The sequence below is a fragment of the Apium graveolens genome, chromosome 9 (assembly GCF_009905375.1).
Source record: "Apium graveolens cultivar Ventura chromosome 9, ASM990537v1, whole genome shotgun sequence".
Taxonomy (NCBI): domain Eukaryota; kingdom Viridiplantae; phylum Streptophyta; class Magnoliopsida; order Apiales; family Apiaceae; genus Apium; species Apium graveolens.
The window spans coordinates 111019412-111045394 of NC_133655.1; the positions used below are offsets into that span (position 1 = coordinate 111019412).

The 25983-nt window shown below is 33.2% G+C and overlaps 1 protein-coding gene across 3 annotated transcripts; it reads right to left on the reverse strand.

Annotated features, from left to right (window-relative positions):
* Nucleotides 1-706: 706 nt before the first annotated feature.
* Nucleotides 707-9217, reverse strand: LOC141683454 (non-canonical heme oxygenase HOZ, chloroplastic-like). Of its 3 annotated transcripts, none has more exons than XM_074488185.1 (9): nt 8650-9217; nt 7044-7316; nt 6822-6924; nt 5623-5702; nt 5442-5519; nt 5218-5309; nt 3135-3246; nt 1285-1410; nt 707-1193 (listed from the first exon to the last, which is right to left on the reverse strand). In XM_074488185.1, exons 1-9 carry the CDS (start codon nt 8947-8949, stop codon nt 1077-1079), a joined length of 1281 nt encoding a protein of 426 aa, XP_074344286.1. In that variant the 5' UTR covers nt 8950-9217; the 3' UTR covers nt 707-1076. The 3 variants fall into 3 exon arrangements, with proteins under 3 accessions (XP_074344286.1, XP_074344287.1, XP_074344288.1); XM_074488186.1 differs by having other exon boundaries at nt 7044-7283; nt 8650-9216; XM_074488187.1 differs by having other exon boundaries at nt 7044-7247; nt 8650-9214.
* Between the last annotated feature and the right edge of the window lie 16766 nt (nt 9218-25983).

A 25983-nucleotide genomic window follows, 5' to 3' on the forward strand; every position in this document is an offset into this window, starting at 1 on the left:
CCCAAGCACATGATGAGGACAACTGTCACACATCAATCATGGGAATAATCGGGGCACGTGTCAAAGGATACTCAGAACATTCATCGGCCAGTCCTGCGCTGACACGTGTAAAGCATCCACTCCAGCCAGGTGTCCTCCGCTCCCAGAATCAATGGCCACGATCTAAAGGTAACAGCCCCAAAACCCTACCCTTGGGTTATAAATAGCCCAAGAATGTGAGGTTTTGGGGTTAATCACTCTCTCACACCCATATACACACATAACCATCTCTCATTACTTTCCATCTTTATATCTTCATCTTCCCCAAAAGCGAGTTCTTACTCTCACACCGGAGGCGGCGTGAGACTTAAACCCCCTTCCGGTGTTGTTTTGTAGGAGCCCCATCATAGCTACACCCCACAGTGGCGAGTTATCACCGTTTTGTAACCAAATCTCATAATAAAAATAAAAATTAATAAATTAACACTTGCCTTTTCACGAGTCTTGCTTCATACCTCGTATATATATATTTTAAATTTTTTACTCATTTCATTCCATCATCCCACAAAACACAACACTAATATTTGTGATAAGTATAATATATTTGTTCAATATTAACTTTTTGTTCAAGCAATGGTCCGATTTACTGATATCAAAATGTACTGGTTGATGTGGTTAGCCCTTTCATAACAATAATATATATAATCCATAATTCTTACAACAGAGATATCTAAGCAAACCTCCATTAATTTTCACATAACTCGTTACACCATCATATCTTTGGTACAGACTCGCATATATATGCCGGTGATAATTCACTCAACACCATACATGTTTGTTTATTGCACAAGTTACATTTTCAAGTAAAAGCCCAGTCTGTTGTCCGATTTTTCAATGTCTAGGATTATGTTACACTTTACCCATCATCTATATATAGACTGGGTAATAACTTTAAGGTCTGGTATAACCTTCCAGAGTTAAACGCTAAAAAGATGATCATATCTCAAATTTAGGAGTTGGCAAACTCAACAATATGTCATCTTGTTTTAACTAGGTGTGCCATCACTCGAGAAATAAGATGTCCGACCAATTCAAGTCTATTTCTGCAAATTGTGAACTCGACCTCTGTTTATAAGTTGCCAGAGTGCGGCCTTGGCTTCTTCGAGTGTTTCAACTGCATGCCCATCTTCAAATGGTATCCTCTGTATGTTGAACTGCAATGAGAAAGAATAATTGGTTAACTCACTAGCACTAAAATTTGAATGAACACACTTATAGTACGATGGCTGCTGCAAGGCAAAGGACCTGAGCGCCTTGCCGGACACGAATATCTGTTCCCTTGCTGTCTATTGAGATGAGAGCGACATCATCAACCTCGTTTTCCAAAGATAAAAGTTCTTTTAAGGGCTTCGAAAATAATGCATTGAGTTCCTGTACAAAGAAGTTAGATATAGAGGAGATAGATCAACTTTCCAATTACTTCAGCTTCAAAAACGCATACATACATAAACATCTATTATTAGTATGAAGCTCCATAAGCCAACCTATATACCTATTAGTTGATTCGCATAAAATATAATTGTTGCACTGTTGCTGAGAATTCTTTGGGAAATTTGTGAAATATGTCCCAATTTAATAGGACACTTTATGAATATGTCCTCTTTTATTTAAAAATAATAAATATGTCCTCTAGTTAAAATTTAACTCACATGTAACTCATATACGTGTATTTAAGATATAAAAGTGATACACATTTACTAAATATTTCTAAAATGCCCGTAAGGTTAGATAGATTGGCATTGAAAATAAGTTTTAAGAGATTATGATGAAATCACCAGTAAGTTCGTCCTCGTATCTTTTATGCTAGAAAATTGAAATAGCCAAAAGCTCAAGTACTATTTACTTAGTTTCTTTACTCTTAAAATATAAAATTCTAGACAATCATGCGCTAGCACGAGACGTCTGTTATCCAAAAATTATATTAACAAGCAGCCCAAGTATTTCTTCTGTTTAAACAAGTATAGTCATCAGGTAATAATGCAGAATAATGTAGAGCTGAGGCTGTAATACCTACAACTAAGGTGCTCAATATAGTTTGTTCTTCCTTACATATGTTTTATGCCTAATATACATTGGCATACTTGTTTTGTTGTTCTTGCTTTATTATTTTATTTATATCTTTTATTTTTGCAATGGTCAGTATCAAATAACTAATACTTAAAGTGTTTATGATTTTCAACTCTGATTAACAACACTGTTGTAACGTTTTCAAGTTATTTAGCTATTATAAATAAGTTATAGGGTGTGTTTGGTATTGCTGTTGCTGTGACAGCAACAGCTTTTTCCGCTGAAAAGTAGTTAAAAAATTGTTTGGTAAAATTCAAAAGCTGCTTTTCGGAAAAGTGTTTTTGGTCTAAAAGCTGCTGTTAGAGAAAGTTGCGGGAAGCAGATGCTGATTTCACCATCAAACCTTACCAAAAACATTATTATTTTTAATTTTTTGCATCAAAACATATACATATCAAAAAAATTAATAGGGTGTGTTTGGTATTGCTGTTGCTGACAGCAACAGCTTTTTTCGCTGAAAAGTAGTTAAAAAATTGTTTGGTAAAATTCAAAATCTGCTTTCCGGAAAAGTGTTTTTGGCCTAAAAACTGCTGTTAGAGAAAGTTCCCCCATACTTTTGGAAAAAGCTGCTTTTCAGCTTTTGCGGGAAGCAGATGCTGATTTCACGATCAAACCTTAGCAAAAACATTATTATTTTTAATTTTTTGCATCAAAACATATACATATCAAAAAAATTACCAAACAGTCATCTAATTTTTATAACAGCACTTTTTTCAACAGTACTTTTTTCTACCAGCACAGCAATTTTTAACAGCAATCCCAAACAGAGCCATAATTGTATATCATTACTAAATTAAAGATGGATAAAAAGGTCTTTAAAGATGTGTGATTATAAAGTTAATCATGGTTAAATTTTGAATTAGTAAAATTTATTGATTTAGGATATATTTGTAATTAGCATTAAGAATGGGACATATTTGTAAATCAGTTTTTTAAATGGACATATTTGACAAAAAACCCAATTTTTTTACACAACTTATGCAGACAAGGAGTGAAAAAGCTATATTAACCATCATCAAAAAACATACCTTCAAATTTTGCTCCCCTCCATCAACTGCAATCTTATCAGGTCGAAGAGTTTCATATTCATTGACATCAACCCAAGCAACAGTGCCAAATCCTCCAATAAAATATATATCGCTGCAGGTTAAACGATAACTAGTTAGAAGGTTAGATCATAGATGAGCATCTATATTTTATTGTCAGTTATATCCGGTTAAAGATCCGTAAAGATTATAGTGGCAATCCAGTAATTAGTGCAGCAGAGAATGTTTCATGAGAGTCCATTACTGATGCTTGTTCAAAAGTTGTATATTTATAATTGCTATGCTTTTGATTAAATAAAATACAACTAAATAGTGGTAATATGATGTACACTTCTCCCCTCTTTCTTATTTATTACTTCAAATTGTGGTAAACTGAGTACAGCAATGGTTTTTCAATACTTATTTTATCCTTCCTGGATATGTCTCTCTCTTGGAATCACCAGGTATCCAACAGTTTGGTACAGGTCTTGCTATCAGAACAGCCTCTTTATCTTATTCTTCTCTCCGCAACTCATGTTACTTCTATCTCAATTCTTCTATTGTCATCCTCTAATTTCTGTTATTCGATGCTAATATCTCATACATGTATCTCAAAACAACCCTGAACAAACAGAAAACAGCAAAAATGCCGCAATGCATAATCACATTTTTAATTTTACATATAAATTATGATATATTGATGTTAAATAACTTTAAATTAGAAATGTAATGATCCAAAAAATATGCTATTGTAAAGAGCGAGCCAATACTCCCAATTTTATTGTCCACAGGGAAAACTCCATGTTTTATTCATTCATAACTAAATATGCTGATAATTACTTAATATTAATATATGCGTTATAAATAAATTGATAAATTATAATGTAATTTACCATATTAGCTTAACGTGTAACATTTTCAGGACAAACAAAATATAAAGATGATGCCAATTAATATGGTATAGAGGGAGTATTAAATATATCAGAGTAAAATCACTGCAGGCAAAAGAATGCCACACATAATATAAAATTGACTAGCAACAAGATCATTTTAATTTCACATTGAGGCCATAACTTTGACATCTTACTTTACTTTAAAATCTGCCAGTTGCCTCAATTCCAAAAAAAAGGAGGCTATTGTGGCTAATGAAACACTGAAATCAAAACACTGAAATCAATTTGACTCGCTTTTAAGTTTATACTGAAAAGATTCCTATTTACACACCTATACTTTTTTACAATGGCAATCACTTTACAATTATGACCATTGTATCGACTATGTATTTACTACTATTTACAATATTAAGAATCATACAGAGGCAGATCCAGCATTATGTTGCAAGAGGGGGTGGGGGCAATTTTTATGTATCATATATATGAAAAATCAAGGTATGTTACATTAGTCATAACCAATTAAAATAGAGAAACCAGACTAGAATATTACAAATCAAACTAAACCCATAAGGGTTTAAATTAAATGAAACATACATTACAACCTAGTAACCTACATACGAACTGTAAATGTAAAAAAATCAATTATTAAAATTCAGACCCAGTACGATTTAATAGATAGAATTACTGTAAAAAAAATGAATATAAGAATATAAAAAAGATAGCACATGAGAACTATGAACAAACATTATTTATAAAAAACTAATTACATATATGATCCCTGAAGAAGAAGATAACATTGAAGCTACTTTTAAAGAACAGTTTAGTAGCTTTAAAGTAGAATAAAGGGACCAAAGAAAACAAGAAAGCCAGTTAGTCTTCTCCTGAGTCCTGAGTCAATGTATTGTGAGAAAATATCTGAGAAGCATCGAAATAAACATCACAAATATATCGATATTTACTTGAACCTGCATTCTATACTTTCAAATATAGTTCATTAATTAGGAAGATCTTTGTGAGGCTCTACGAGAGGTGCATCCACTGACCCAATATAGGCATGTATCTGCCCAAGTGACAAACCCCATATCCCCACAAAAATATATCATTTTCTCAAGTATGTTTAATATATCTTTGTGCTTGCATACAAAAAAAAGAGACATATATCAACATTCACCAAGCCAAGATGAAAGTGACACCTTATATTCTGCATCCGGAAGTAGTAAAAGTTTCCCCACTGTTGAGAAGGTCCCTGGTGATGTTTGGCTATGTATTGCTTATGAGCCCATTCCTGGCAATAGATGAGATATATCAGGAAATAATGCCATATATAGTTTCAATTAGGATATTTGACATTGTGACAAGACAACCAACAGATTGTACTACGCATTAGTTCCTCTTTATATATACAGTAAATAATCACCTGTTGATCTTCTGGAAGTGGAAACACATCACCGAAAATAGTGACCCTTGCATTCGATAACCCACTCCATCCAGGTATCTAAAAATAGATAATTGTTCATTAGCTATGCAGACACACAATGCTTGCCAGGTAAAACATTGAGTCATTGATTAAAAGAGGATAAACTTATAAAGTCACTGACCTGAACCACCAGTGTGCACCTTGGGTCAGCTAATAAGTTTCTTGTGTGTATAGCTAATGGTGAGAATGAAAATATTGGATCTGCACATTAAGTCCTGATTATCATTAGGCAAGAATGTGGTTGTAAGAAGAGTGGTTGTTACCGAAAACTGAAATGAAAAACCGAAATTTATTCAAATTATAGAAAATTGCAAAAAAACAAACATAGTCTTTTTAATTAATTTTTTAAAAACTCAAAATAAATTATAAATGATTAATTTGGAAGGATTAAGTTAACAAAGGTTCAATCCTTGGAAATTGATATTTGACGTTTGATAATACAGACAAAAACTAATAGATTACAAATTAATTTACTAATTGTTAAATCCAATCTATTTTATAAATATTTTTAAGTTTAAACAAATCAATGTTAAGTTTCTACTAGCACATTGCATCATTTGGTCTCGTGGTTTAGACTTTGGAGCAAACAAGCAGTGAGGGTTAGCAAAATAAATGCCAGAGAATCAGGTAACAGCAGCAGGCATAATTACAAAATAAAACTATAAAACTAAATAATATCAAACAAATTTTATTATTAAGAAGAGTTTATATAAATGTAACACATAAGAGGTATTCACATCTGGTGCACATTAGTCAGTTATATCCCTGAGCTGCAACTATATTTACTTATATATATATATATTATATTAAATATTTATTATTATATTAATTCGGTTATCTTTTCGGTTTTTCGGTTAACCACAGTTAATAACCGAAAAACCAAATAGTCGGAAAAATGCTACCGAAAACTGAACCGAATTACATATTTTGGTTAACCGAACCGAAATTATTTTGGTTATTCGTTACGGTTTCCGGTTAACCGAACCCAATGCACACCCTTAGGGATAACTGGTTATTTTCTCGGTTGTCACCATTTGTTTAGTCAAGAGATCCATAACTTAACTTGAATAGATGGTATAACAAGCAAAACTTGTCACAGCATAATAAGTATAACAAGAATTCTAACATCTATCATCTATCTTTAAAAACAGAGAAACATTTAGAAAGTACTACGAAGGTGTCTTTTAAGACTAGAACTTAAAAGACCAAAATATTCAACTGAGACTTGAAGTGTTAAATATAGCATAATATTAATAATATATTAAAATGAACCAAGTACCAGAAAACAAATGTGTAAACTCCAGTAAGTTAATGACTTACGTCCCATTAAATCAGGTGCAAAATCAACTAGAGAACCAAATGGGTATCCTTCTCGCCGATGATGCATTCGAGACATCACAGTGCAGAGGTGAGCAAACCTAGCCTTACATTGTAGAATAGCAAGAGCAAGATCAAAACTTTTGAAATTGAAATAGAGTACAAGGCAATTCTTACACGGCTTTAAAGTCGTGACAAAAATTCAAAAACAGAAAAAGGGTTCACCTGTTCCATCAAATTGCGAACTGCTAAGGCTGGTCTAGGTAGACCATGAGCTGAAGTTGCACTCTGCACTCCCCCAGATATTGGAGTTCTAAAGAGTCCAGCCCTTGAGTTTCCCCCAGTTCCGCTTCCATATGCCACTGCAGGTGTCACAATATCTGATCTCCTCTCTATATCATTTTCAAAGTAGTTGCGATCTGACTTGCCCTTCAGAAGATAAGACAGATGGTCAGAAGAAAAACCCTGAAGTAGCCATTTGATGATTTTAATCATAAACTGTCAAGGAAAGATACGTTTATCTCATATTGCACAAACCATTATCGAAAAATCCTATGCATTTAAACAAGCAACCTATAGAGTTCAAGACAATTTTCCCATGATATATAGAGTAGGTAAATAAAAAAGTTTAATAACAGACTCTGCATTAGTGTACTGGTATGTCACTTTTGCTTCATAAGATAAAGTGCCAAGCACACACTCATTTCATTGTTGAGATGATTAGCATAAGAACACAATGTAAAATTTATTATAAATGATCAGCGACACATAAGCGGAAGGGTTTCTTAATTCACAATCACATACAGGTGTGAACCATGACTGTCTAATTATATGTCCAGCCAAATCGAATAGTTAACCGCAACCAAACACCAATACATAGGAATAGAATCCCCTCCTCCTTTTCCAATTACATTAACAATTTAAACACAACACAATCTGTAGTCTTCACCAAACTTGATGACACATATTGCAAGTGTTCCTCTATTCACATGTAGTTGTGAACCATGACTGTTTAGTGATAAGTCCAGTAAGCTCGAATAGTTAACCTGAAACATTTAAATTAAGGTTGTTATCCAGTTCACAACCATATGTTGTGTTTGGTTGGGTTGAAGGGAATTGAGGGAGAATGGGATGTAATTAGTACTAGTATTTTGTAAATTAATTCCTTCCATAATCCCATTTCCTAACAACCTAAACAATAAATCAAACCCAACAAAACAAATTGAGAATAAATGCTCATTCCATCCTGCTAATTTCATGCACAAATCTCATAATGGGAAAAAAACACTACATTTTTTTCACTCTTCCCATGATTATTTCTCATTTACCTTAAGTCAAAAACTTTCGCCCCATTTTCTTCCATTCTCCCCAACCAAACGGAGCATAAGTTCGTGTTCACTTCAATGAATTGAGATTAGGAGAGAATAAAATCGGATTTGTTCTCTTATGTCTATAATTTTTATTCCGTCCTTCATTCAATACCTATGTATTTAAACTAGACCTCTAATCCGCCAATTCTGGAAGAAATGCACCATTATCCTTATTTCTTCCATAATCTTCATCATATAAAAATGTCTACTTCCCCGTGTTTATCACTATTCTCTCCTAAATCCTTCCTTTCTTCTAAAATTTTGTTTCTAATTATTTATTCCATTCCCATTCAGCTCTCTCCAATTGAACACAACCTAAGAGTACACCATTGCTAACATTGCATCCTAAATTACAGTACTACAAATCATGAGTCTGGGTAAATACTTGACAGGCTAAAATAGTTTGTTTACGAGATTAATTACGAACACAGGTGTATAGAAAAGGGAAATGGCTTCATCACCTGTGGGGCGGAAACAATGTTTTGAGGAGCCAATCCAGTTCCATTAGGACTTAACCCTTGTAATTCATCACTTTCATCTTCATTTGTTCCACCGCCATCACCAGCTATCGCGAAAACTCGAGACGCCGAAGTAACATTATTAGTGAAACAGGTGAAGCTACAATTAACAGAAGCAGCTTCAGGGAATGAAGATGCAGTGAAAAGCACCGATTTAATCGGAGGAGCTGCAAATGAGTGTTTATCTGTTAAGTTGGATACTTTAAACAAAGAGGCTGCAGTTGAAATAGCAGTAGCTTCCATCAAAACCCTAGTAATTATGAAATAATCTAAATACAAATACAAATACAAATTAACTGATAATAATTAGTCTGTGTGTTGTTATTGGACATTTAGACTGACGCTGATAAGCTCATACAACAAAACATGTATGTATTGTATTGTATATGTGTGCGAGTGTTTCGGCTTATAAATAAAGCAGAAGCAACATCAGGGGGATTCTTTATGATTTTAGAGCTTCAATGAAATGGTGAGTAAAATGGGCACCCATATCCCTCAGGTCAGGCCCAATTTGTTTGTTTTTAGCTCTTCTTCTTTTGTTCATATCAAGTTGTTCAAAATTATCACCTTTTTTTTTTGTTAAAAAAATCTATACGATTCATGACATGCTTGTTTCTAATTATTGGAATTCCTTTCGGGTATATTTTCATTTCGATAAAATATTCTCTCATATATAGTATACTATTATAATCGAAATATGGTTTCGTTTTGTTGGTCGGTGAACAACTTCCTAAAATATGTTAACACCTTCCAAAATAAAGTTTATACAAATATAATTTAGTTAAAAAAAAATTATATAATATAACCACAAACTCTATAAACTATTATCCAACTTCATTTCTAATCGCACTTAACTTGTTTTTTTATCTCATTTTGTAGGTATTCAATAATACAATACATTCAATATAATACGTAAATATTTTAACTTCATTAATCCCAATAATATATAATTATTATTTTTTATAAATTATTTACAAATTTAAATCATGTATTTAATATAACTACAAATTTCATGAATTATTATTCAACTAATTTATAATCACACTCAACTTCTATTCTATCTCTTTTGTATAGAAACAAAAACCTTCCAAAATTAGTTTTAGTAATTCAAATTATAATATAACAAAATTAATTAATAAATCATAATAAAAAATAAAAAACAAAATTACAAAAAGTAATATCAAATCATGCACATACACCACTGCTATTCAAGACTTTCACATTTTCTTATAGGTTTTGCACCCGCGTAGCGAAGCGACCTATAAGGTACAAGGTACAGGAGGACATTTTAAGATTTTAACTATCTAAATTTTGAATCATTCAATAATATAATACATACAAAATAATACGTAAATAGTTTAACTCCGTTAATCTCAATAATATATAATTACCGTGTTTTATAAATTATTCTTATAAAATAATAAAATTATAAATGTATAACTCATCCTTGCATCGCACCGCTCATGTTATATGTTAGTATCTATACAGAATAATAGTTCACCACCAAATTGATATCATATTTTAATCACCGATACATGTTTTTAGGGTCTGGCCACGTATTTTAAAATTTACTATAAAGTATAGTTTCATTAATTATTTTAATTTTTTTCTTTCAAATAAAAATAAAGGGTTTAAATTTATATTCAAAAAATATTATAAAGAAAATATGGAACTATATATAGTAGTCCTAAAATGTAAGACGGACGGAGTATATTTTACAAAATGGAACAAATATATTATATATTTTTTTCAATTATAGCTCACTATAAAGTTTTATTTGTTAACGGTTTTCATTTTCTTTTGATAGGAGATTATGTTTAATTTACACTTTATAGTTGTGATAAAAAAATATTTTCGCTAATAAAAAAATACACAAGTTCAAAAAGATTTTAATGAAGATACTATCATTTTTTTAAAAGATTCTTCAAAATTATGTATTTTTTAATGTTTATTTGCAAAAATACCTTTTTTTTCAAATTACGGTTTTTTATGCAGTTAGATTCAAACTCGACGGTTTTTACAAATATATGCAACTAGCTCTATAGTCCGTGCAAGACACGAACATGATCTAACATCAATTATTCAGTTATTGTAAAATTTGTATACATAATTGAAGGGTTGTTCACGAACCGAGCTTTTGCTCGACTCGTTAAGGATTCGTTCGGCTCGCTTATAAACTCGAGCTCGAACTCAAACGCAAAAATAAATTCATTAAGCATAACAAGCTCGAGCCGAGTTTAAGTATGTTCGGCTCGAACTCGGCTCGAGCTAGTTCGGCTCGGTAAAACTTGAAAAAAATAATTTTTCAAAATACTTTAATTATATTCACATCACGTATTAATTCAGATAGATATATAAACGTACAACAGAGATGGAGAGAGATGAGGATAAGGGCTCTGCTCATATCATATCAGTTAATACATGAAGCTGCAACTTTTGTTGATAAAAGCTGGAATCTAAAGTCGCACTTCATCGATAAGATTGTTTGCATTGCGTAAGTTAATACATGATAAATATTGTATGAGTTAATACATGATTAATATTTAGGCGGGGTTGAGATTTAGGAGGAAAAGATGAACATAGAAGAAGGAGAGCAAAGAGATGAGAAAGGGAAATGTCGGAACATAGAGATTGATATTTGATAATTTTGGTTTAGGCTTTTGGATCATGGGTTGGGCTTGGACTAAATATTTAGATAAATGAGTTGGGTTTGAATCAGTAAGGATTTTAAGAATTATTGATTTTTTATTTGCTAACGAGCTGCTCGGTTACGGTTCGACTCGACATATTTTGTTCTCGAACAAACTCGTATTCGGCTTGTTAGTTAACAAGTTTGAGCTAGAACACGATTTTTTATTCGATAAGAAAGCTCGGCTCAGTTAGCCAAAAAAATAAAGCTCATATCGTTTCGATCAAAATTTGGCTCGACTCGGTTCAGAAATCACCCTACATACTTGTGAAATGAAATAAATTTCCTGTTGTGAGAAGTTATTTTCGTCTCCGACTATTTACAGTGACCTTTGAATAAATTTCCTGGATTTCAATTGATCTCACCTTAAGAGCATAAAATACTTTCATTTTTCTCTTCTAGTAATGATCTGAATACAACATTAACATTGTATCATTTATAATTAGTAAGGATAAAGTCATATGTGCGTGTGTATTCATGTAAATTATTGTTTGTTATATGTTTGAGTAAATTATGAAGGTCTCGTTTATTTATATGATAAGTATCTTATTAATGTATATGTTTAATCATTACTAAAATCTAGTGAGCCAACTGATTACTCAAATAACATGCACTTATATTTATTCAAAAATTATAATTATCTGATACATAAATTGCAATTATTTTATATTATAGTCACAGTGAAGGTCAACAAAAGATTATTATCTAATTTTACCCAACCGAGCATCAATCATTGTTGTGACATAAAATAATTGATATTTGTAAAGGCTAACTATTGATATTAACATGTTTTTCAAGAATTCGAAGAAAAAATTGTACTAATATCGTCATCCAAATCATTTTTAAGTTTCTTTCGCTTATGATTCTAGTCTTTCTTCTTATAACAATTTGTTAACATTGTATATTATTTTTCTAAAATTAAATAATTTTCAATTCAATTTATTTTTATAAATATTAGTTGAGCTTGTTAATTCTTTTAAATTACCAACCAATATAAAAAATTTCTTTAACTTGCATAAAATGAATTAAATGAAATGGTACAATATTATCTAGTTTTAACTTTTTAAAAATATTTCTAAATATTTATAAGATTTTTTCTTACATTTAATATTTTTAAACCAAAAATTGATTAAGAAATAAGGTAATGATCAGTTTATCTACTATGCCTACCCTTATATCTTAAATTCAATATTTAAAATTAACTATATATATATATATATTCGAGTAACTATGTTTGAAACTAAATAAAACGTTCACTATTTACGACACTCACATATTATGTGTATGATTGAAACAAATTTGATAATATGGTGTAGTGATATGAAGATGTACATGTGAATGAAAAGACTCGAATTCAATTCCCCAAAATAACATTTTTATATAAATATTAAAAATAAGAGTAAGTTAGTCATTTTAATACAAGAGTAGGTGGGTCAATTCTATACATGAATAAAATATCTCATGAAATTTATCGCATATAATAGATAGGTTAGATGAAACCTCGAATCCAAACGAAGTAAACTCGAATGCAACCAAAATACTAGAGTTGCATATCCGGTTAATTTTGGTTACACCATATTTTTGTAAATATTTTCAAAGTATAGTAAATTCGTTATTTTTTATAAAAAAAGTTATAAGATATTAAGTGCAACAGGGGGGAATGTGTTTTATTGATTTTTAGCCTTTTTAAAACTAGTTTGGATATGTGAACAAAGCAGTTTACAATTTGTAAAGATATTATGTTAGCAGAATTAAAAACACAACAAACACAATATTTCAAAACTCACTTAATTTATGTTAATTAAGTTTGTCTTGCTACAAATTCTGTGTTCTTAAAAGTATATGAACTCGACTTCTCTTTTAAGAGAGTACGAGAAAATTTAGATATGTTTGTTACTTTTAAAACAAAGGACCAGTGATTACTTTATAGATTAGTAAACACTGGTTTACACAACATGCAATAAGATATACTAAACCCTTTTCTAAGCTATCTCTAATTCTTTCTATTTTTGGCTCAGTAAATCTTTGCAAATCTTGTAGGTCTGTGACCATCCTTTTTCAATTAATCTTGGCCCTTAATCTTGCACTCTTCAAGGTACTTTTGTAGACTTTTTAATCTAAGTGAATAGATCGTTTATTGATTGATAATCTTGAATCTTTAACTTGTTTGCATTACTTTATTTGAGCTTCATGTCGAGATCTCCGGTTTGTTCTATAGAGAATTGACATCTCGATAAGTATAATGACTTATCGAGATCTCTGAGTTCTCTATAAGTGTAATTGACTTGTCGAGGTCTCCGAGTTCTCTATAAGTGTATTTGACTTGTCGAGGTCTCTAGATCTCTACATGTAGAAATGACTTGTTGATATCTCTGAGATCTCTATATGCATTTTGACTTGTCGATATCTCAGAGATTTCTAATGAGAAATTGACTTGTTGATATTTCCAATCTTCACATCTTCATTTGACTTGTCAATATCTCTGAGTTCTCTACATGCAGAAATGGCTTGTCGATATCTATAATCTTCACATCTTCATTTGATTTGTCGATATCTCTGAGACTTCTCTATAAGTCATTTTGGACTTCTCGATTAGTCATTCTGGAGTTCTCGAATGACTTCTATATATAACTTGATCTGTCACTTGTCGATATCTTGACTTAGAACATTTTTCATAAAACAGATTTACTCAACTCCAATCTTCTGCTTCTTTTCTATGAGACATGATCTTCTTCCAGAGTTTATTCTTAGACTTGAAACTGTTTATTGAAAAATACACCAGTCTAATCTTCTAACCTTTTTACAGACTCAAGAAATACAACGCATAATACAAATTTAGATTATCATACAACTAAATATTAGGGTTGTCAATTTGACTTAGTCTTGTTATTGTATAGACATGTCTTGCACAACAATCTCCCCTAATTTGTGAGAAGACTTCTTATCACAAATTCATGCCTGATAACAAGACTAACTCCAAGCTAAAATCAAATACATAAAAATTGACAAATTGAAAAATATAAATATTTATACATTGAGTAATTACATTTGTTCAATAATAAAAAAACTAGGTGAAATTTTCATAGCCCGGTTCTTTCCTAATGAGGTCCTTGAGATCTATAAGCACATTAAGTTCTTCAATAATTTGTGTCCCTCTCAAGGCTTCTACCATTCTGAGCCAATCATCTAGTTGTAACCATTGAGGTAATTAACCCTGAATCTTGAGTAACTTCCAATCTTTATGTTAAAAAATGTCCATCTTTTGATATTCTACTCATCCCCCTAGCCTTGAGCTCATTTGATCTTTGTTCAAAGATAGCAATTTCTTCTGCATACTTCCTATCCCTTTCTTCCTTTTTAGCCCTTGCTTTTGCATTTCTTTCATCCCTTTCTCTCAGCCATACACAATTTGACAATTTAATAAAAACTATGACAAGAAAGAAAGTGGGCCAAAGACATGGGCCTGAAATGACATGGACCAAAATTACAAGGCAAGCAAATGAATTCTAAAATATTACTAATCGGTAGCTAACAGTACTAACTTAAAATTAATTAATAGTAAATAATACTATCTAATAATGATGGTAAGTTTAATTTACATTAATTATAACTAGCTAATAAATGTTGAAACATAACTAAAGACCTAATAAATTACCTAAAGTAATTAACGAACTAATTGATTAATTAAAATTAAAATTTAACACAAGACTAAAGAGAAATTAATACTCACATTAATTAAGGAAAGGAAACAGAAGAATGCAACTATTTGGAAATAAACTAAAACACAACGACGAGAGAACCGACACAATTTGACAGGCTTGATACACCAACTGCTGCCCCAAAATCTAGTATAGTAATTGTCAAGACAGTAGTTTGAAATATTTATACAATTAAAAAAATGAGTAAGGAGAACAACACTTAAAAACATACAAATAAATTAGAAACTAAGTGAATAAAGTAGTGAAGTAGTTGCTAGTAGAAGTAGTTGCTGAAACTAATTCGAACAAGTAGACCCGCATAAACACCCCTGACACAAATCAAGTTTTGCACAAGAGTGAGCTATTACAGGAAATATGCAGATTTTACCGGAAAATTACATTTCACCGGAAAACTTAACAAGAACAAGTACTAAAAGTAGATCTAGAAATTAAACTAACAATTTAGCACAAGCCAAAAGTAAATCTACAATATTAATCAATAATTAAACTAAATCTATAAGGCTCCTTCCAAATCTCCAATTTTGTAACTTGTGAGATCTTAGATGATATCATGACCCAATATAAAAATAAAAGGACATGAAAGTAGAGGTGAAGATGTAATAAAAAGACTTAAATGACATTAATTTAAGAGAGTGTTTACAAGAGAGCAAGTATAAAGGAAATGAAAACTAGATATATAATTTGAAAAGAGTGGCCACTACTAAATTTAGGGTAAACTAAGATGATGAATACAATGGGGAAGGGGTTATAGCTAAAAAGTAGGTTTTAGGGTAGAGTTGAGTGAATCTTGGCTATCCAAGTGAGAGGTGTGTTTTGTTGATCTTGACCCTTGATTTTCACCAACTCTTTCTTTTGGTTTTTTCTCCAAGTTGCTTGGTGACATTATGTTTCTTCCATTTTTGCCCTTTTCTCTTATTTTCTTTACATTTCTCATTTTTCCAAATATTTACAAAATGATGAGAATGCAACAAATTAATTTATTTAAAATATGAAAGTATGATTATCACATGTCTTGCACAACAATCTCCCCTAATTTGTGAGAAGATTGCTTATCATGAATTCATGCCTAATAACAAGACTAACCCCAAGCTAAAATTAAATACATAAAAATTGACAGATTGAGAAATACAAACATATATACATTGAGTAATTAGATTTGTTCAATAGTAAAAAAAACTAGGTGAAATCTTCATAGCCTGGTTCTTTCCTAATGAGGTCCTTGAGATCTATAAGCACATTAAGTTCTTCAATAATTTGTGTCCCTCTCAAGGCTTCTCCCATTCTGAGCCAATCATCCAGTTGTAACCATTGAGGTAATTAACACTGAATCTTGAGTAACTGCCATTCTTTATGTTCAAAAATTTCCATCTTTTGATATTCTACTCATCCTCTTTGCCTTGAGTTCATTTGATCTTTGTTCAAAGATAGCAATTTCTTTTGCATACTTCCTATCCCAATCTTCCTTTTCAGCCCTTGCTTTTACATTTCTTTCATCCCTTTCTCTCAGCCATACACACATCACATCCTTCCATGCCCTTATATTTGTGTCCTTGTCCTTCATTAAGCTAATCATCCTCTTAAATTTTGCGGTTGAAAGTGTATCCATTAATTCCATGCTAAGAAGGAGCCATCCTGATAATAGATTCTGACTTCTCTCAATGATACAACCCAAACTTTGACCATTTTTTCAGATAATTGTTGAAAGTAGTCATCATTTGTGATGCACCAGTTTAAAGGTAGAAAAACAGTCTGATTAAAGCAATTCCGAATAACCCGCTTACCAACTTGCAGCTTCTTTGGTTTTCTCCCAACAGTCTTAAAATGAGTCTTGATTGGTGACTTAAATGAGGGTGGGTTTAAGATTTTCTTTAAGGTGGTTTGGATAGAAGTGATTGGTATTTTGAGTAAGGTATTTACAGTTTGTTTGTACAAAAGTTTAGGCTTAGAGGTTAAAGGTGGTTGAGTGTTTGAGCTTGCAGGTTTAAAGGTTTGAGTAGGTTGGATCTTGACTTGTAGTTCTTGAAAATTTCTCTTCTTAGAATCCCCTTCTTCGTCTCTTCTATTTCTCTTACCATCATTCTTCTTGTCATCCTGGCTCTTTCTTTTCTCATACACCTTGCTGCCAGTTGCCCTGGAAGACCAGCTTGGATTTGAGCCAGAAGGTTTTTTTATCATCTTTCTTCTGCTCATTATCATCCAATTCATCCTTGGTATTGATTTTTTTTTGGGCAACGTGGTTTCAACATCTCTCAATTATCTCCCCAGTATCTTGATCATTTCCTCAACTTCAACAATCTTGTTCTGCTTTATCTTCAAATCTGTTTCCAGGGTCATTATTAGCTTCTTGTTTGCCATGACATATTTCTTTGGGATTTGGAAGTGTCTGTAATGTTTGATGAATGGATATATGTATGCCACTCCCTTACTTGGTTGGAGATATGCTTCCGAAAAAGCAGCTTCTTGAGCCTTTTTCAATTCAGTAAGCAAGAGAGTGTCTTCTTGAATCACCCTGTTAACCTTGTTGATTAGGATGTCCAATTCAGATTTCCTTCTAGTTATGAGATATTTGAAGGATACCTGCATGCAACTATCCACACTAGAGTCGTTTATATTGACAACAATGATTCTCTCTTGAAAACCATCCTTAGTCACCACCATGATCACCCTTATGAAATTGATAGTCTTATCCAAAGCTTTCTTGTAGATGAAGCAAATATTGGATAGAGAAGCCTTGAGAGCCCTTAGCAGTTCATCAATTTTTTTTCTCATACTAGGCCCCTCAACTGCTTTCATTAGTCTCTCTACTCCAACATCTTGTTGTTCAGTTTCCTTGGCTTGGGCTTTAGCAATTTAAGTTTGGACAGATAATTTTAGCAACCTAGCCTCTATCTCTCCCTTATTATTGGTAGCAAGCAAGATGAGAGGTGTAGGAATTTTAGGCCTCACAGCTTCAGGCAAAAGAATATTTAGAGCACCAATGATAGCTCCCAATGATATTGAGTTTTGCATTTGAAGATGCTTATGGGAGTTTACCAAAGTCTTGATGTCAGCAAGTTGACTTTATACCAGAGCTATGAGTTGAGAGACTTGTGCTGTAAGTGAATCATTCGAGGCTTGCAGAGTTGAGACTTGTTGTTGAAGAGACTGGATGTGGAGATTTGTTGATGTGGAGATTGGTTGATGTGCGCTTGTTGAGACATGAGCACCAAATATGGCTTAAATAGACTCCTTGATTCCCTTCATTAATAAAGCTAAAGGTTCATACCTAGCCTGATGTAGTTGATATAGTTTGACCCTTGTGTCATTGTTACTTGTGATGTGATTCTGGACAACTTCATGCAGAGCCACAAAGGATTGCTTTAGATTTTTGATGCTCTACTCCATACTGGTGAAATCAAACCTTGCCATTTGCTCAGCAAATTTCTTGAATTTATTCCTGATTTCTACTTGAGTTGGCACAAGGTCATCTAGCTTATCTTTCACCAATCTCCTTATTCTGTCTTGATGACTATTCAGAGTCTGTTGTAGTGCTTTACCAATAAGGTGAAAAGCTTTGAGCTGTGCTTTGTAGACCTCTGTAACAGCATCATAAACTTCTTGTAGACTGAGAGTTTTGGCATTGCTTTATTGGATAGTTATGTAATCTTTTCTAAACCTAGCCAAAACCTCATCCATATCTAAAATGAAATCTTTGTCTAGCCAAACATCCACATTGCCATCTTGCTCAGCTTAATTGACAATCTTTTCTTGTTCTTCAACATCTATTTTGTAAGAAAGAAAGATAGCCTGATAATCCTGATTGGACATGTCAGTTGTGAGCAATTGTTGGGTAATATTGGCAAGGCCAGAGAGTTGGTCCACAAGGAGGTCGTTCATGGTTATTGGCTGAGTTTGAGCATCCTGCAGCCACTGTGGGATGAGGTGTAAGGGTTTTTGTGAAGGGTTATAGGTAGATGGTAAATTTTTTTGGGTTGAGGTAGTGGGTTGATAAGTGGTTGGTAACCCTGTGATTGGAATCACAGTTGAACTCACACTAGAAACTGTGGTTGTGACAGTGTGTTGTTCACCAATAGTGGGAACCTCCATTGGAATTTGAGGGGATTTGATCAGGTTACTTTCATGTAACATGGCCTCAAACCCTTGTTCTTCTTGCAAAGAACTGGCACCTGAATGTGCTTGACTTGTCTCCCCTATGACAGGATCATTGATAATTGGACTCCTAGCTTCAATTGCTAAAGCAATTTCAGCTAGGGTTTTGAGGGGAGTTGTCCCTTCCCGAGGAACCTCCAATTGAATTGGAGAAGATTTAGATAGATCCCCCTCAGGAGTACTACCCTCAAACCTTTCAATCTATGAAGATTAATTTGCACATGAAGGTGCATTTGTTACATCTACAGGGTCTTCAGTAAAAACTGATGAAACCCCTATGTTTTTGTTGGTGTCATCAAGGTCTACCCCAGAGTGTAGCCTCCCCCAACTGATTGTGGTTTTTGGGTGTTGAGCATAGTTTCATGAACTATGTCACTTGATGTTGGCAACACTTGTGAAGTGGATACAAGTGTTTCATTGTATGTAGAAGAAATTTGAGAGATTATATTGGTGATTTGAGAAGTGAGTGTTGGCAGCTCCCCCTGAATAGATGAGGGAGCTTCAAATGATGTGCTCTCAGAGTGTGTGCCATCCTTATTCCTTCTTTCATACACTTGAATGTGTTTAAGTTATGGTTCAGAATCTTTACAAGATGCACTAGGGAGAATGCTTTGTTCAATATGGACACCCTATTGAGAGGATGCATCTAGAGTCTATTTCAAACCCTCTTTTTCAACTACATACTTTTGAGAGGATACAGAGGTAGCTAAGTGAGTGGTCAACTCATATTTCTTTACCTTCTTTGATTTCTTGATCAGGTCAGACTCAATTGGTATTTGATCATCACCACTCTCATTGATAACAGTCAAGGGTGCCTGCTTTCTCTTCTGTTTACTGACTTCACCCTTTTGAGAGGATGAAGTTATTGGTTTCCTAGATTCTAATGGTAAAGAAGGAAGGGTCTTAGTTTGGAAAAGCCTTTATTGGTGTTTCTGTGTTTTTTTCCAGAGGGACATGAGCCATAACTATACTAATTAGGACATTGGACCTCATGTCAGGCATAGGGTAAGTGTAAGTCCTGAATCTCTCCAACATGAATGGAGTGATTCTAAGACTTACAAGTACCTTATTTTTTGTAATAAGTGAGCCAAATAGAACTTTGGACACATGTTTACAATTGCCTATTTGTGTTCTATCTATACCATTAAGTAAATGAATGTCTTGAACTTTACGATTTAAAGTAGACATTATAAACCTAGGAAATAAAATTTCTTTACCACTTGTAGCCAAAGGCATTGTGAGCCTTGTGTTAAGTTCCTGCAGAATTAGAAGCCCCACATTTATGTGTCTGTTGTGAGCCAGGAGAACACCAGCTTCTGGACCACACTTTAGATGTTGTCATACCCTGTCTTTCTACAGGTGAAAGCCCTCACAATTGAGTCAAACAGGAATGACCATTCCCTCCTCAAATGCTTCTTGTTCAAGCAGGCCAGGTTGATTTTCTCACTGTAGTTGATGAAGTCCATGAACTCAGCTAGTTCTTATTGAGTAGGCACCTCCATTAGGTTGTCAGTAGGAATCCCCGAAGCTTTGTTGACATCATTCTCAATAAATTCCACTTGTTGACCTTGAATAAAGTAGTTAGCCACCATGGATACATCTTGATTCTCATGCACCACTGTCCTAATCACAGCCGAGTTCCAAAAGTCATTGAGAATATCCAGATACAAAATTGGATTTGCAATTAGTGCACATGCAAAGAGTGTCTCAGAAAGAAACTTAACAAAGCTCTTGAAGCTATCAGGATCCTGGTTAACATATGTGAATGCAAGGTAGTTGGTTCCCTCCTTTGCAAGGTAGCATATGTGAATTGGATTTGAAGAAGAAAGAGTTCGAAATTATAGAGAACGGTTAAGATTTGCAGAAATTAGGTCACTTGAGATCTCGAAAACGTAAAGAGGGGTTATGTCGAGATGTCTGGGTATTTATAGAGAAAGGTAAGTGACTTATCGAGAAGTAGAAATAGACGGTTATGATTTGCTTATCGAGAAGTCACATGTGAGAATATATACATATCGATATGTCACTATCCTGACTCTTGTCGAGAACTAAATATTGACTTATCGAGATGTCAAATAAATACCTAGTTTGTCCTGAATGGACTGAATTTTTCCAAATTTTATTTGAATAAATCGAAATAAAAGTAGAACAATTTTATATCAAAAGTATTTTACCAAAATAATTTATTGAATTAAATTATTTTAGTTCTGAGTTATCGAGAAGTCTGAGAATGATACTTGTAGAGAACTCTATTGAGAAGTCTTAAAGTGACTTATCGAGATCTCTTCAAGACTTATCGAGAAGTCATAATGAAACTTGTCGAAAATTCCTTCGAGAATTATAGAAAAAAAACTTATCGAGAACTCTATCGAGAAGTCTCAAAATGATTTGTCGAGAAGTCAATTAGACTTATCGAGAAATCAGTTCTCTATATACTTTTGTTGCTTTTAATTCTGCCTTATGATAATTTTATATATTAAGAATGTAAATTAACAGTTAAGCAGTTTTCTTAGAATTTGAAAAATTCTGAGCTAAATTTCGAAATTTGAAAAATAAATAGACAGAGGTTTCTGAAATATTTATAACTCATATTCTAGTTAATTTCCAATTCAATCAAATTAATTTTGATTCACTAGAAATTAATCTGCTGCAACATATTAGCTGAGTTCTTGCCTTTAGGATGAATAATTTAACATTCCAATTTTACCAACAAGTCTAGTAAAAGTTGCTTCATCCAAAGGTTTAGTAAAAATGTCAGCTAATTGTTTTTCTGTTAGAACAAAAATAAGCTCAATAGTACCATTTACAACATGTTCTCTAATGAAATGGTACATTACATCAATGTGCTTTGTTTTAGAGTAATTAACTGGATTGGCCACAATATAAATGGCACTAGTATTGTCACACATAATTGGAATTTTGTGTAACACTAGGCCATAATCCATTAGCCGATTTCTAATCCAAAGCACTTGAGCAAAAAAACTTCCAGCAACTATGTATTCAGCCTCAGCTGTGGAAGTTGACATAGATTGTTGTTTCTTTCTATACCAAGATGCAAGTCTTTGTCCAAGAAATTGACAGCTTCCACTAGTACTCTTCCCATAAACCCTTCACCCAGCAAAATGTGCATATGTGTATCCAACAGTTTTAAATCTAGTTCCCTTAGGATACCATAATACCAAGTTTGGTGTTCCCTTTAAGCATCTGAAAATTCTCTTCACAGCCATCAAATGTAATTCCTTTGGATTGGCTTAAAATCTTGCACACATACATGTTGCAAACATAATGTCTGGTCTACTTACAGTTAAATATAGCAAAGATCCAATAATTCCACTATAACCTGAAATGTCTACACTTTTTCCTTTCTTATCTTCATCCAACTTTGTAGTTGTAGACATAGGTGTTGATGCAGGTGAACAATCAATCATTTCAAATTTCTTCAATAAATTTTTAACATACTTGGTTTGGCTGATAAAAATTCCATCACTTCTTTGAATGACTTGAAGTCCAAGAAAGTAACTTAATTCTCCCATCATGCTCATTTCATATTCACTCTGCATGAGTTTTAAGAATCTTTGACATAACTTTTCATTAGTAGAACCAAAAATGATATCATCCACATAGATTTGAACTAGAATTATATCATCACCATGCTGCTTCTAGAAGAGAGTCTTGTCAATTGTTCCTCTAGTGAATCCATGTTTTAGCAAAAATTCTGACAGAGTATCATACCAAGCTCTAGGTGCTTGCTTTAATCCATAGAGAGCCTTGAATAATTTGTATACAAAGTCTGGAAATTCTGGATCTTCAAAGCCAGGTGGTTGTTGCACATAAACTTCTTCTTCCAACTCACCATTGATAAATGCACTTTTTACATCCATTTGATCACTTTGAAGTTTGAGTGTGTAGCAAATGCGAGAAAGATCCTTATTGTTTCAAGTCTTTCAACTGGAACAAAAGTTTCATCATAATCAATTCCTTTTCCCATGAGTAGCCTTTTGCAACCAACCTTGCTTTGTTTATTATTACAATTCCATTTTCATCCATTTTGTTCATGTACACCCACTTTGTTCCAATTATACTTTTGTTCTTTGGTGCAGGAACCAACTTCCGAACTTTGTTTCTTTTAAACTGATTTAGCTCTTCTTGCATAGCAGATATCCAGTCAGGATCAAGTAGAGCTTCTTCAGTTTTCTTAGGCTTAATTTATGAAAGAAAGCATGCATGTAGTCATTCATTAGTAGTTGCACTTCTAGTCTTTACACCAACATTTGGATCACCAATAATTGCTTCCCTAGTGTGACTTCTATGACATTTTCTGGTATGATTTTGTTGACTTTAATTTTATGCATTTTCTTCACCATTGGCATGACTTTCAGAACTTTCTCCTCTTCCCCCCCCCCTGAGTTTGTGCTATCAAATTCAGGTGTTTGAGATGAGCTTCATTCTCATGACTCATTTACTTAGTTGACTCTTCATTCATTCCGCTGCTTGTGTTTATCTCAGCTTCATCTTCAGAATCACTATCAATATTGAGATTTTCAAACTTTAGGGCTTCAACTTCATTTTCATCAAGGCATTCCAAGCCTGGACACTTGTCATCATCAAAAGTCACATCTGTGCTTTCCATAATTTTCTTTTGTTCAATCACATAGACTTTGTAGGCAGTTCTCCCCAATGAATATCCCAGAAAAATGCTTCAAAAACTTTAGAGTTAAATTTTACCACATATTCAGAGTTGTAATAACCCCAATTTTTGGGAAATTTTGAAACCCTTATGAATAGTGTTTTTGCTGAATGAGAAAACTTTTCAGGCCACACTATGTAGGGGTTCTGATATGGATATTCTGAGATTTTATTAGTACTTTATATGGGATATAAGTGTATGTAAAGATCGTCAGAATCCAAATCCGAACACTTTGATTTTCCCGGAAATCCACTAGACACGGAAAGAATTGAGAAAAAGGTAACAGGATAAAAAGGATTTAAATTAAAGGATTATAAGAGAGGATCATAAAAAGGAATACAATGTATTGAGAAAGGTTAAGGGAACCTAAGTAATAAGATCCCGGGTATGATCCCTCAAACGAGAAACGAAAACGAAAGTTAAGCGAACCGTATAACAGATCAGCGGTCATTAGGCAAACAATTAGAAAGTTAATCAAAGGGATTAGAGAGGATGATGTCACCCAACCAATGAGGAGAGGACAAGGAGGGAAAGATGACATCATAGCATGACACAAGCATGACATAGGAGGGAAGGAAGTGTGGTTGAATTATAACCACACAAAATCAAGGTTAATTAGGTAATTAACCTAAAACAAATCAAAAGCAACCAACCAAGACAAAACATTTCATTTCACCAAACAAAACACAAAACCCTCTTTTTTCCATTGAAGCTCTCGGCCTCTTTCTTAGGAAATTGAAGATCCAAGCTCCACCACTTACTATTTAGCAAGGTAATTATCCTAGCTTCTCCTAGTTAAGTTACATACTTCCTATAAGTTTAAGCTTCTAATTCCAAGCCAATCTTTTTCTATAAATCATGAAAGAAGATGGTGAATAGTGTTTTTCAAGAACTAAAATTTGTGTTCTTGAAGTTTTGTTTAGATTAAGCTTGGATAAGGACTTTAAGGGTGATTCCAAGCCATTCTCTTGATTCTCCACTCTCCAAGGAAGGTATAAACTACAAACCCTAGCTTTAGTTTTGAGTAATTAGGATTGAATATGATTGATATAGTTTATGTGAAGCATGATGCTTGATTGTTTGAAGTTTGGTTGAGTTGTAGAGATTAGTTGGTTTTGTGGTATTTTTGGAGTTGTAAATCTTGATAATTAGTTAAAGAACCTAAGTAAGGCTTTTAGTTCATGTGGGGAATAAGTATAAATGGTTAATGTGGATTTTTTGGGGCTGTTATGATGTGGTTTGGATGGATGTTGGTGGTATGATTGATTGTGGGTTGAATTGTGGTTGATTTGGAATGGTTTAATTTGGGAAATCGCGTAAACATAGCCGTCGTAACGTCCGATTTTCTTTAGACTGCTTTTGTGCATAACATTAGGACCCGAGAACCCCCTGCTAAATTTTGACCATTGCCATGTTTAGGTAGTTCGTGTTACGAGCTTCGTTTTGATATGTAGTTCGTTCGATTCCGATGCACGGTTTAGGAGAAATGACCGTTTTAAGTAACGGCGTTTCGCGAACGAAACATTATCCCTCGCCTTACTTTGAAACATAGGTTAAAGACCAAAAAGGGTTATTTAATGTATGAAACAATTATGGTAAGAGTGTTAGGCAGTTGGTAAGACACTCGCGAAGGAATCGCTTTAAAACTCGTAATGGTTAATTTATTAAAAATGGTGGAGCCGAGGGTACTCGAGTGACTTAAGAGAATCAGTAAGCGCAAAACGACCGTTAGAGTCTGAGTTGGTTAGAGTATAGATTTACAAGTGACTTTGGTTTAATTCCAACTTACTTGTTGTTTATAGGTTACCAGACTCGTCCCGAGCCATTCGTAACCCCCAGTCGCTCAGGCAAGTTTTCTACCCGATATACTGTTGTTGTGATGTAAATATATGTATATGCATTATCTTGTGATAGTGCATGATTGTTATTAGCAAATTTTGCGATATATTGGAGCATGCTGATATGGTATATATGCATGTCTGTTTCGTAATCTGGTTATCTATCTGTTGATTTCAATGCTTATAGTTGCATAA

Bases quoted from the DNA above. Each gene is read 5' to 3' on its own strand.
- LOC141683454 (XM_074488185.1), bottom strand. From the start codon at position 8,949: ATGGAAGCTACTGCTATTTCAACTGCAGCCTCTTTGTTTAAAGTATCC. The intron at 5,703-6,821 runs GTAAGTCATTAA...CTTAATGTGCAG, and splicing joins TGCACCTGATTTAATGGGAC to ATCCAATATTTTCATTCTCA. The intron at 5,310-5,441 runs GTGATTATTTAC...ATCTATTGCCAG, and splicing joins CACTTCCAGAAGATCAACAG to GAATGGGCTCATAAGCAATA.